Below are 13,652 nucleotides of genomic sequence, written 5' to 3'. Positions count from 1 at the left end.
AAAAATAAAGTCTGACACTGTTTCCACTGTTTCCCCATCTATTTACCATGAAATGATGGGACCAGATGCCATGATCTTAGTTTTCTGAATGTTGAGCTTTAAGCCAACTTTTTCACTCTCCTCTTTCACTTTCATCAAGAGGCTCTTTAGTTCTTCTTCACTTTCTGCCATAAGGGTGGTGTCATCTGCCTATCTGAGGTTATTGATATTTCTCCCAGCAATCTTGATTCCAGCCTGTGCTTCCTCCAGCCCAGAGTTTCTCATGATGTACTCTGCATATAAGTTAAATAAGCAGGGTGACAATATACATCCTTGACGTACTCCTTTTCCTACTTAGAACCAGTCTGTTGTTCCATGTCCAATTCTGTTACTTCCTGACCTGCATACAGGTTTCTCAAGAGGCAGGTCAGGTGGTCTGGTATTCCCATCTTTTTCAGAATTTCCCACAGTTTATTGTGATCAATACAGTCAAAGGCTTTGGCACAGTCAATAAAGCAGAAATAGATGTTTTTCTGGAACTCTCTTACTTTTTTGATGATCCATCGGATGTTGGCAATTTGATCTCTGGTTCATCTGCCTTTTCTTGAAGCTAACACATCCCCTTGCCTGAGGCTTGCCATTCTAGGGCACATTTGCAAGGGTTGAAGTGAAGTGAAGTCACTCAGTTGTGTCTGACTCTTTGCGACGCCATGGACTGTAGCCTACCAGGCTCCTCTGTCCATGGGATTCTCCAGGCAAGAATACTGGAGTGGGTAGCCATTTCCTTCTCCAGATCTTCCCGACCCAGGGATCGAACCCGGGTCTCCCACATTGTAGGCAGATGCTTTGCTGTCTGAGCCACCAGCGAAGTCTTGCAAGGGTTAAATAGTCTTTTTACTTTGCTTCCTCACCTCCTCCCATTTCTAATCTGTAAAAGAACCTGGCGTCCAGGCCCCAGCAAGATGGTTATTTTGAGACTCCAGATTGCAGTCTTCTTAGTTAGTCAACCCACTCCTGAAAAAAGTCCCTTCCTTGTCTTCACACCTCGTCTCGGATTTATTGACCTGTCTTGCTGGGAGCAGAGAGAGTTTGGATTTGGTAACACCCTGAGTCTCTCACAAGCACTAACTTCATCCTCACTTCACCCTGTGAGGTCGGTATTGTCACCTTTCTCGTCTGGAGCCTGAGAGTAGTGAGTTCTGCTCAGTCACCTTCCCCTGAGCCTGGGAGCTAGTATTCCACGGCACTGAATTCTCTCTGGTGCAAGACAGTAAAATACAACACAGTTTTCAAAGATACAAATCTTAGTGGTTTTAAGCTTTTCCTCCCTTGCCTTTGGGATCGCCCGAGGAAAAAGCACAGACTCTATGCAAAACTTGAATTTACAGGCTTCTCCTCCACACTACTGTTCTCAGGCAGTTCACTTTACCTCCCCTGATCTCAATTCCCCACGAAGAATTTCGTGGATAAAACAGTAAAATGACTAAATGATCATTTAGAGACTGGCACCTACTCTGCACTAGAACTCCAAGCACAGTCGAATGGGTCGTGCACTAAACAATCTGGGCATCTCCGTCGAAGATGCCCAACCCAAGGCCGCTTAGCTTTGGCTCCCTTGGCTTTGGAAAGGAATTAGAGCGCGCAAAGGTATTTTGAATTTTTTCAAATCACTTAAAGGTTTTTCTTTTAAAAGTGAAAACAGGCAAGCAAATCTAGTACTCCCTGTTCAAGAAGGCCAGAGGCATAAGAGAGGTTCAGAGGAGAGATCCCTTGGCTGGGACTGTGCCCCGGTTGCCTGGCAACAGAGGAGCCCCGGAGGAGGGCCTTGGAATGTTTGTCTGTTTCCAGAGCAACTCCCAGCCTCAGCAGCTGCAGGTGGAAGGTGGCGATGGCTGAGGACATGGAGCCTGAATGTAAGTAGATGCTGAGCGTTTTGTGTTTGGTGTTTGATGTTTGCTGGATGTTTGCCTAGGAACCAACTTCTCTAACCCAGTGTGGAAAATGAAAACCTTTCTGGCGGTGCAACTCAGCTCCCGGGGTCACTGGGATTTAGGACTGGATTTAGGAATCAGAGCCTTTTCAGAAAATCCAGTAATAAAAGGCAGAAAATGAGGTCAGACATGTGTGTGTGTGTGTATGTGTCCTCTGGGAGGAGGAGAAATAGGAGGAAATTTCTAGACACTGTTTCTGTGTTCTTTTTTTTTTTTTTTTTAAAAGATGACACATTTAGAGACAGTTTCTTTGGTACACGGCCCTTCTATAGTCCTCAATAAACAACCACACACCAGAGAACATGTCCACCACTGTGTACAAAGTGCTTCCCTGTCTCTGATTTAGTTTCACGTCTCTGGAGCCTGGGTTATTGTGATTTTGCAAATGGGGCAGCAGAGTCTCACCTGGGTCTTTGAACTCTGAAGCTCTTGCTTTCTCACCACACAGAGTGCATGAAAGCATTGATGATTCAGATAAACTGGGGTCAGAGAGAAAACTCTGGTTGAAATATTTGTTAGTTTAAATCTAGTTCAAAAAACCTATTTCTGTGTCTTCCTTATCAGCGTCTATTCAGAAGTTGGTTTGGCTTTACTTAAAGCAAATTTATGCTCTGATCATTTTGTAAAGAACCGAATATTCCATGAATCCTTTCAGCTTTTTTCTTTTCCTGCTTGTCACGCTGACATGGCAGGATATGCAAATCACAGTGTCTACAGTTGAAAACTCTTCAGAGTTTTTCATGGCTGACTTGGGAACCCTGGTCCTTATCACAGGATCTTGGCAGAGAGAAATGGAATCTGGATTCTCCAGGTCTAGTGAGGTAAGTCTTTCTGCAAACTAAGGAAAACAAATTCTAAGTCTGGAATGACTTGCCAATTAATTTGCTGGTGACTCCAAATCCTTTTTTGGAATAGAATCAACAAAGAAAATCGCAATTAAGTCACCTCCTCTCGTTTTCCACAGAGAGCTGGTCTAACACATGATGGTGCATTTTATGTGTCAGTTTATATGGGCTACTGTGTTGTGTATTTGGTCAAGCCTTCTGGATGTTCCTGTTGAGGTGTTTTTGGATGAGATGAACATTTAAATAAGAAGGCTTTGAGTAAGACAGATTCCCCTCCATTGTGTGGGTGGGTCACATCTAACCAGTTGAAGATCGTAAAGGAAAAAGACTGACTTCCCACTAGCAGGAGAAAATCCTCCAGCAGAAGGCATTTGGATGAACTCTGTCTTCAGCCTGCTATCCATCTTGCAGATCTTGGACTCTGCTTTTTTTTTTTTTTGCATAATTGTGTGAGTCAATTCCTTATAATAAACCTCTATCCTAGACTACCTTACCTGTCTTCTTAGAAATCTGCATGCAGGTCAAGAAGCAACAGTTAGAACTGGACATGGAATAACTGACTGGTTCCAAATTGGGAAAGGAGTACATTAAGGCTGCATATTGTCACCTTGTTTATTTAACTTATCTGAAAAGTACATCATGTGAATTGCCAGGCTGGATGAATGACAATCTGGAATCAAGACTGCTGGGAGAAATATCAACAACCTCAGATATACAGATGATACCACTCTAATGACAGAAAGTGAAGAGGAACTAAAGAGTCTCTTGATAAAGGTGAAAAAGGAGAGTGAAAAGCTGGCTTGAAACATTCAAAGAACAAAGATCATGGCATCTGGTCCCATCACTTCATGGAAAATAGATGGGGGAAAAAGTGGAAACCATGACAGACTTTATTTTCTTGGGCTCCAGAATCACTGCAGATGGTGACCGCAGCCATGAAATTAAAAGACGCTTGCTCCTTGGAAGGAAACCTATGACAAACCTAGACAGCATATTAAAAAGCAAGAGACATCATTTTGCTGACAAAGGTCTGTACAATCAAAGTGATGGTTTTTCCATAGTCATGTATGGATGTGAGAGTTGGACGATAAAGAAGAAATGATACTTTGAATTGTGATGTTGGAGCAGACTCTTGAGAGCCCCTTGGACTGCAAGGAGATCCAACCAATCAATCCTAAAGGAAATCAACCTTGAATATTCATTGGAAGGACTAATGCTGAAGTTGGAGCCCCAATACTTTGGCCACCTGATGAGAAGAGCTGACTCATTGGACAAGGCCCTGATGCTGGGGGAGATTGAAGATAGGAGAAGGGGATGACAGAGGGTGAGATGGTTGGATGGCATCACCAACTCAATGGACAACAGTTTGAGCAAACTGGGAGACACTGAAGGCCGTGGAAGCCTGGCGTGCTGCAGTCCATGAGATTGCAATGAGTTGGACACAACTGAGTGATTGAACAACAACATATTCATCCTTCTGGGTCTGTTTCCCTGGAGAAACCCAACTAATGTGATGTTTTTTTAGTGTTTTCTTTATGTATTGGTGCCTTTGATGAATTAGAATGATTATCAATTAAGATATATCTTAATTGGAAACTTGTTTAATTAATATTTTAACATTTCTTAACTGCTTTCTTTGAAGTACTAATCTATTTAATAGGGAAATTCTCAATGATCCCATTGCTCCAAGATCCAGCTATACAGGAGGGACAGGCTGATTCCTTTCCACCCAGGGCCCTGCTGCCCCCTGCGCAGCATGGACCCTGGGACTGAACATGGGGAGAGCGCTCCTTGGTTGCACTGTGTCCCCTGGTACTGGTGACCTCATGGCAGGGAGCATGTCAGGTGGGCCTGACCTAATCACATGAAGTCAGGCATGGGGCAGGGTCAGAGGTCAAGGGCACGGGAAATATGTGGAGTGCCCTTGCTGGCTGGCTCAGGGATGGAGGCCATGTGATCGGGAAGATGGGCAGACCCAGGAGCCAGGAAAGATCCCCACCAGCAGCCACCAAGGGGGTGGGGACCTCTGTCCTACAGCTGCAAGGAGCTGGATCCTGTCCCAACAGGACAGGGCCCAGGACAGATTTCCCCAAGGAGTCCAGGAGCCAGCCAGGCCCGACCCTGATGTGCCAGTTGTGATCCCAGAGAGTTGTGATCCCAGAGAGTTGTGATCACAACTCTCCCAGCGTGGAGAGCCAGCCCACAGCCTGAGGTGCCACCACGGGGTAGGGGACCCACTCGGGTGTGAGGCCTCTGGATGCAGGGCTTTTCGGACAGCAGAGTCGCTGTCACCCCTCACCCCTTTGTGCTCTCAGCCCTTCCCTCTAAGGTGACAATGCGGGGGTCAGGGACGCGTCCTGAACTCGGTCTCGGCCAGAGGAGGGGGCGTGGGTCCCGGGGCGCCTTGCCCTGGCCCCCTTGGCTCGGGAGGAGGGAAGAGCGACAGGTGGGGTGGAAAGGCTGAATTCAGAAGTCACGCTGGCACTCACTGGGTGGGGGGACCCGTGCTGGTCACCCCACTGCCCTCACCCTCCCTGGAACTGAAAGGGCCTCCTTCCGGATGGGCCTCCTCCTTCGGGCCGTGCGGACCGAGGGCGGCAGTGGGTGTGGACGTGGGGAAAGCCTCGGCCTCCAGGAGCTCACGATGGAGCCTTGAGGGTCCAGATGGGCCTGGTCCGATGCCCTGCATCGGGGCCCCTCCAGCTCGGGGGACAAGGCAGGCCGCAGACAGCGTGGCGTCCTCTCGTGGGCGCCTGCAGGCGTCTCTGGGTCTCGCCGGCAGGGAGTGGGCCCTCCCGCTCCTCTGCGGCGTCTGCGTGCTCACGTCCTCCCGGAAGCCCTTAGGCGGTGCTCCCTGCGCCGCAGTCCTTGGATGATGCAGGCAGCATTTAGGGAACGGCCCCTCCTTGCCAGGTGCCTCTCTGCCAAAAGCGATTGTATCTGGTTGTCAATTAGCCTCGTCCTGAGTAGGACGAGTCTCCTAATTTTGCTGAAGAAACTGCTTCAGAGAGATGATGTAAGATCTCTGAACTCGCGTAGTAGGAAACGGACTCCAAAAGCTCGCTTTTCCCGTCGTCTTCTGTCCTGGGCCAAGTGTCCAAATGGACCCTTACTTCTGGGACCCTTTGTGGAGGGAGCTGGGGTCCACATCAACATGCCCCGGGTTCACTCTGTGGGTCACTGTCTTCCTCTGAGTGGGGAAGGGAGGGGCCAAGTGACCGACTCTTTTTTTTTTTTTTTTTTACCATGCAACAAAACCTTCATCAACATTTTGGACAGGTTCAGCTGTTGCTGAGAATGGTGATTTCTAAACTTCAGTTGGGGTAAATGGCTAGAGGGCAGAACGATGCCATCATTGGGCGTCATGAATAGAAGACTGAAGAACGAACAGCCGCCCCTCAGACGGAGGACAAGCTGCCGGTCGACTCCCCCTGGATGCTGTAATCAGAAGTGTGGCCGTCTTCCGGCTGCTTGCCGGCAAAGATGAGCCTCTGCTGGCCGAGGGGAGTGCCTTCCTTATCCAGGATCTTGACAGAAAACCACATAATTCTGTAAAGCAATTATCCTTCAATTTAAAAATAAATAAATTAAAATTAAAAATTAATTCCCTGTTGGAGCCAAGTCCCTGCTTCCTCCTTCTCGGCTCTGCGGGTCCCGGCTTGCTGATGGGAATTGCCCGACACGTGCCCCTACCCCAGCCCTCCTCTGCAGCCGGGCTGGCCTGCCCTCTTGCCTCTCCGTAGTCTCCAGCTCAGCAGGTGCACAGGCCCTTTTATGGCCTTGGTGGGGAACTAGAGTGGCACTTACTGGTCTTCTTGTCTTTCCTGACCAGTTTACCTGAGGTGGAAGCACTGTGAGACACCAGGTGTTAAGACTCTGTGCAATCTGCGGACACTTCTGAACCAATTGCAGAAAAACCACAGAGATGACGTCCACATGTACACTTCCGGACACCTGAACCCCAGCAAGCTCTACAGGCCCCCGGAGACCATCCTGTATCACTGGCCCAATGCCAACAGGCCCCAGGAGTCAAAAGTCTTTGGACCGGAAAGGCTATCTGATAAGGTCAAGAAGATGAAAGATGCTTTGGCTCATTTTACCATCAACACAGCGGTGGGCCCGAGTGATGCTGAGAACACACCGCTCTTCAGGTATCTAAACCCTCCCTCACAGGCCTCCCACGCTTCGCAGGAGGACGTGAGTCCTAAGGCGGGGTTGAGAGAGGTGGGTTCTCCTGCACGGCCAAAGCGAGAGGAGCTGAGATTGCCGGACATGAAGGTTCTGAAGTACAAGGAGGTGAGGTCCAGCCGTGAGTGTGTGATGTCCCCTCCGGGCAGGGACGAGTTCCAGTACGTCAGCTCGCACTTGGCTGCCATAACGAAAGCAGACAGCTACAGGAAGTTCTTGAGCTTCCAGAAACAAGTGCTGGCCAAGCAAGACCTCTTGATGAGGGACTTCACTGGGAGCCAGGCAGCGAGATGCCATGAGAAGAAGCTGGAGCAGGTAAGGAGGGCAGTTCTGTGATGCTATGGAGACCCCCGCCGGGTCTCAAGACTGTGGGCAGAGACTCAGCCTCCGAGGCTGCTCTGACTCTTGCAGGTGGAACAGCAAAGGGCTGCCAGTGGCTGGGAATATCCCACGTGATGTAGGTGAGACAGTTGTTGTTTAGTCAGAGTCCCACCTGACTCTTGCGACCCTAGGGACTATAGCCCACCCGGCTCCTCTGTCCATGGGATTCTCCAGGCCAGAAGACTGGAGTGCATTGCCATTTCTTTCTCTATGGGGGTTTTCCCAACTCAGGGATCAAACCCCAGTCTCCTGAATTGCAGGTGGAAATGCTGAGCCACCTGGGAAGCCCAGATGGTAACACTTAGGGTGCAAGAAAAGAAGCTTGGAAACGTGCCTTGGAGGTGCTTTCACAATGGAAAGCAGTGGCTGCTACACTGAGGGAAATGCCCCTGGGGCAGCAGAAATAGCTGAGACAAGGTTTGCCCGAGTCATTACGAAAGAATGCGAACCGAGGGTGAGGAGAGAGTTGAGGATGCAGGTAAAGTCTGCATGGGAGTCTCTCCATCTGTAGAAGGTTAGGCGTCATGGGATGCGCTACGGAGAGCTGAGAGTGATACTTAGTTGGGGACCAGGTGTTGGAAGGGTGAAGATGCAGGAAAGAGTCAACATATGGAATAACCAAACCTTGATGAGAGCTTTCGGAGAAGGCAATGGCACCCCACTCCAGTACTCTTGCCTGGAAAATCCCATGGATGGAGGAGCCTGGTAGGCTGTACTCCATGGGGTTGCTAAGAGTCGGACACGACTGAGCGACTTCCCTTTCACTTTTCACTTTCATTCATTGGAGAAGGAAATGGCAACCCACTCCAGTGTTCTTGCCTGGAGAATCCCAGGAACGGGGGAGCCTGGTGGGCTTCCGTCTCTGGGGTCACACAGAGTCGGACACGACTGAAGCGACTTAGCAGCAGCAGCAGATGAGAGCTTTGGCTGAGAGGACTGGTGGAAAGAGAAGGACCTTGGGAACACTGTGGAGGCAGAGAGGCACTGTTTGTTCCCTTGACTTACAGGATGCAAGGGAATAAATGAAGTCAGGCGATCATAGAGCCTCAGCACCAAGTGGTTTGCTACCCAGCTGACAGAATGCCCCGCCTGAGAAACTAAACCAGAAAGGAAAATGAAGTCATCCTGAAGCAGGGTGGTTCTCTTTTCCTCCAGGAGCTCCAGAAAATATGTGTCTGTGACCCTGAAGAGTTCAACAGACTCCAGGTCTTTGGAGAAGTCTTTGAAGATATTTGCAAAAGTTCTTTGGTATTTGGTGATATCTTGAAAGAAATTAAGGTAATAGAAACACGTATCTCCCAGGTAACAGTTGAGAGCCATGCATGAGTTTTGCACACATGAGCTCAGGCCACACAGAAATTCTGCCAAGTTTCATGGTGTCCATTCTACACAGGAGGAAAATCATTCATGGAGAGTCAAAGGAATATGCATGCAGCCACATGAGTCTTAAGTGGGCCATGTGAGAAAAACACCCAGCTAGCTCACTTCTGAAGCCCATATTTTTCTACTAAAGCTTCCTAATTATAATATAAACTCTTATCCACTGAGCATAAATGTACACAGACACTTCTAAAGCTATCCATATGTAATTTTAAATGCATCTTGATGGAGTTTTAAGTTTGTTGTCATTTCCTGCTGAAAGTGAGCATCATATCAGAGCTGAGTTGGAATCAGGCTGCTTGAAGGGTCTGTTACTGTCCATTCCCAAATATAAGGCTTAAAAGCAGGATATGGTGACCAGTCTCCATCCCTGGAGCATTCATCTCTAGGAAGTTTGTTGTTCTTGTTCTGTTGCTCAGTCGTGTCCGATTCGTTGCGACCCCATGGACCCCATGCCAGGCTTCCCGTCCTTCACCAGCTCCTGGAGCTTGCTCAAACTTATGTCCATTGAGTTGGTGATTCCATCCAACCATCTCATCCTCTGTCATCCCCTTCCCCTCCTGCCTTCAATCTTTCCCATCATCAGGGTCTTTTCCAATCAGTCAGCCCTTCCCATAAGGTGACCAAAGTATTGGAGTTCCAGTTCCAGCATCAGCCCTTCCAGTGAATATTCAGGACTGATTTCCTTTAGAATTGACTGGTTTGATCTCCTTGCTGTTCAAGGGTAGCTCAAGAATCTTCACCAGCATCACAGTTCAAAAGCATCAATTCTTTGGTGCTCAGCTTTCTTTATGGTCCAACTCTCACATGCACACATGGTTACTGGTAAAACCATAGCTTTGATTATATGGATCTTTGTCAGCAAAGTAATGTCTCTGCTTTTTAATACACTGTCTAGGTTTGTTGCAGCTTTTCTTCCAAGGAGCAAGCGTCTTTTAATTTCATGGCCGCAGTCACCATTTGCAGTGATTTGGGAGCCCAAGAAAATAAAGTCTGTCACTGTTTCCATTGTTTTCCCATCCATTTGCTGTAAAGTGATGGGACCAGATGCCCTGATTTTTGTTTTTTTTGAATGTTCAGTTTTAAGCTAGCTTTTTTGCTCTCCTCTTTCACCTTCATCAAGAGGCTCTTTAGTTCCTCTTTGCTTTCTGCCATAAGGGTGGTGTCATCTGCATATCTGAGGTTATTGATAATTCTTGCAGCAATCTTGATTCCAGCTTGTGCTTCATCCACTGTGGCGTTTCACATGATGTACTCTGCATATAAGTTAAACAAGCAGGGTGACAATATACAGCCTTGATGTACTCCTTTTTCAACTTGGAAAAAGTCTGTTATTCCATGTATGGTTCTAACTGTTGCTTCTTGACCTGCATACAGGTTTCTCAGGAGGCAGCTAAGGTGGTCTGGCATTCCCATTTCTTTAAGAATTTTCTGCAGTTTGTTGTGATCCACACATTCAAAGGCTTTAGCATATTCAATAAAGCAGAAGTGGATGTTTTTCTGGAATTCCTTTGCTTTTTCTATGATCCAACAGATGTTGGCAAGTTGATCTCTGGTTCCTCTGCCTTTTTTAAGTCCAGCTAGAACATCTGAAATTTCTTGGTTCACATACTGTTTAAGCCTGGCTTGGAGAATTTTGAGCATTACTTTACTAGTGTGTGAGATGAGTGCAATTGTGCAGTAGTTTGAGCATTCTGTGGCATTGCCTTTCTTTGGGATTGGAATGAAAACTGATCTTTTCCAGTCCTGTGGCCACTGCTGAGTTTTCCAAATTTGCTGGCATATTGAGTGCAGCATTTTCACAGCATCATCTTTTAGGATTTGAAATAGCTCAGCTGGAATTTCATCACCTCCACTAGCTTTATTCATAGTGATGCTTCCTAAGGTCCACTTGACTTCACATTCCAAGATGTCTGGCTCTAGGTGAGTGTGAGTGATCACACCATCGAGGTTATCTGGGTCATGAAGCTCTTTTTTGTATAGTTGTTCTGTGTATTCTTTCCACCTCCTTAATATCTTCTGCTTCTCGAAGGTTCAGTTCAGTTCAGTCGCTCAGTCATGTCCGACTCTTTGCAACCCCATGAACTGCAGCATGCCAGGCTTCCCATCCTTCACCATCTCCTGGAGCTTGCTCAAACTCATGTCCATTGAGTCAGTGATGCCATCCAACCATCTCATCCTCTGTCATCCCCTTCTCCTCCTGCCTTCAATCTTTCCCAACATCAGGGTCTTTTCCAATGAGTGGGTTCTTCGCATCAGGTGGTAAAAAGATTGGAGTTTCAGCTTCAACATCAGTCCTTCCAATGAACATTCAGGACTGATTTCCTTTAGGATGGACTGGTTGAATCTCTTTGCAGTCCCAGGGACTCTCAAGAGTCTTCTCCAACACCACAGTTCAAAAGCATTGGTTCTTTGGCACTCAAGCTTTCTGCAGGTTAAAGTGAAGTGAAAGTTGCTCAGTCGTGTCTGACTCTTTGTACCCCATGGACTATACAATCCATGGAATTCTCCAGGCCAGAATACTGGAGTGGGTAGCCTTTCCCTTCTCCAGGGGATCTTCCCAACCCAGGAATCGAACCAGGATCTCCTGCATTGCAGGTGGTTTCTCTACCAGCTGAGCCACCAGGGCAGCCCAGATCCACATCTCCCCCTAGTGGCAGAAGGTCACATGTTGCACGTTTCTTTACCAGCTGAGCTACCAGGGCAGCCCAGATCCACATCACCCCCTAGTGGCAGAAGGTCACATGTTGCACGTGTGTCCAGGTGTTTTGTGAGTCCTAATAGTCAATACTCTATTGTGCTTTAAAAATGGTGAGATTTTTGCACATTTCCGTGTGTATGTTATTTAATATATTTCAGGAGCATTGTTATATTTTAAAAATATTCTGAACTGACACTCCTTAGCCTCTTTACATATGCAAAGAAAGTTACATTGTACAGTAATCTCATAACATTTCCAATGGATCTTTTTCTACTTTCTTTTTCTTTCTTTCTCCCTCCCTCCCACCTTCCTTTCTTACTCATTTCCTTTTTTTCTTTCTTTTTTCTTCTCTCTTTTTTTTTCTGTAGGAAGAATATGAACTCTACATGCTATTACTTCTGAAGAACCATCCCACAGAACAGTATAAGGTAACAGTCGGTCATGCATGTCTTAAACAGAGCCTGTTTCTTCTTTAATATTTCCTGAGCACAGGGAAACAGCCTGAATCTTGGAAGCCCCGTTTGTGCCTGCATGATTTAGATCAGTGGGTACTTTTAATAGGCGTGGGCCTTATGTCCATGAGGACACCGTGACGGACTGGCCCTCTGCTCCTGGCGACAGCGAGGGGCGGCCAGGGAGGCGCGCACGTTTCTTGATTTGGCCGCCACCTCTGGCCTCCAGTTCTTGGTGACCTGCGCAGGCTTGTCCTCCGTGACCTGCTCTCCTGGGCTTGCTTTGCTCAGACATGGCTTTGCCTCTCTGCTCATTGAGGTCCCCCCTACTGATGGTGACCCGCTTTGTAGGTGGCACCTAGGTCTTTCTAGTGAGTTCCAGATTACAGCGTATCCAGCCAGCGTCCCACTGAAGGCCGACACTTCGGTGTCTGAGCAGGAAGGTTACTGATCTTAAAAGACGTGGGGTGACCTTGGATTCTCTGTGACACCTTCCAGGGCTTCTCTCCGGGCTTAGGTCACACGTGTGGATGCTTGGGAAGGAAAATGGACTGCAGCAATGACGTTATCACGCACACAGCTCAGAGAATATGGCACTGTCGCTAAGGCGACTTCTGACATTTTCAATAAAGTTTAAAAATCGTGTCTCTTGGGAAGGAGAGTGTCTCATTGTGTCTATTAAACAAAGAAACAAAGATCATGGCCTGATGAGGAGGACAGTTCTGACTCAATAGGGAATCACACTCGGGCATTGTTTCCTTGCCTTGAGCGATTCGTGCTTCAGAAAGAAGCCTCTGTTCGGCAGGAGTAAGCAAAGGCTCCAGCTGGGGTCTGCCTTGCTCTTTGCTTTCTGAGGCTGAGTCACTGAGGACCACGTCTGCCCACATCCCCACCAAACACCAGGATGAAAGCGTCCGCAGGCCGGCGGGGCTCTAGATCCTTCTTCCTGGAAACTTGGCCCCCGTCACCCAAACGAGCCAGAGAGTTTTGTTTCACCACATTTGAGAATCATTACTTTGCAGCCATTGGATTAATACTGTTTTTAATACATTTAGAAAAATAATCACAGTGCTGCTGATAATACTCATGAAGTGTTTTATTCAGCATTTTCTTTCCCCACACAAACGAGCAATGAAATCCCCCACCACTTTTTAATTTCTTAGGGAAATAAAGACTCCAAATTAAAATTATATATATATATACACACCTTACCCAGACCTTCACCTGACAACTTATCCCTTCTCCAATATTCCTCCTTCAGGCCCATCCCTTCTGTTTACTATTTTACTGTGCATTTGACCCCGGACATCTTGGACACACCGTATTAACAGAGAAAATTCTCACTCTTGTTTTCTGTTTGTCTCACCCATTCTGGCCTTGTCCTGCCCAGTCGTTGCTGACTCAGGTCCAGAGTCTGCAGAAGGGGAAGGTGAAGACGGCGGATGTGGAGCGGGCCAGGGAGGAGCTGAGGGTGCTCGTGACTGCCATCAGAGCGGCCCTGGACCACAACGACAGGTGGGGAGGGTGATCGCGGTTGGTCTGTGCTGGGATTACACTATTGTTATTGGCCTCATTATTATTTCATTATTGGTCTCAGAGGGTAAAATGCTCCTTGGAAGAAAAGTTATGACCAACCTAGACAGCATATTAAAAAGCAGAGACATTACTTTGCCAACAAAGGTCCATCTAGTCAAGGCTATGGTTTTTCCAGTGGTCATGGATGGATGTGAGAGTT

The 13,652-nt window shown here is 47.5% G+C and overlaps 1 protein-coding gene across 1 annotated transcript in view; it reads left to right on the top strand.

Annotated features, from left to right (window-relative positions):
• Positions 1–1,836: 1,836 nt before the first annotated feature.
• Positions 1,837–13,652, top strand: part of LOC104986258 (chromosome unknown open reading frame, human C6orf118) — a 22,564-nt gene continuing 10,748 nt past the window's right edge. The window contains exons 1-5 of the mRNA XM_010836740.1: positions 1,837–1,892; positions 6,648–7,318; positions 8,540–8,662; positions 11,834–11,893; positions 13,308–13,432. Of these exons, the coding sequence (XP_010835042.1) occupies positions 1,868–1,892; positions 6,648–7,318; positions 8,540–8,662; positions 11,834–11,893; positions 13,308–13,432 (1,004 nt within the window). The 5' untranslated portion in view covers positions 1,837–1,867. The remainder of the gene's footprint in view (positions 1,893–6,647; positions 7,319–8,539; positions 8,663–11,833; positions 11,894–13,307; positions 13,433–13,652) is intronic.

The sequence above is a fragment of the Bison bison genome, unplaced genomic scaffold, assembly GCF_000754665.1.
Source record: "Bison bison bison isolate TAMUID 2011002044 unplaced genomic scaffold, Bison_UMD1.0 scf7180017864065, whole genome shotgun sequence".
NCBI classification, from domain to species: domain Eukaryota; kingdom Metazoa; phylum Chordata; class Mammalia; order Artiodactyla; family Bovidae; genus Bison; species Bison bison.
The sequence above is the reverse complement of the archived record's forward strand: the minus strand, read 5'-3'. Positions and strand labels throughout refer to the sequence as shown.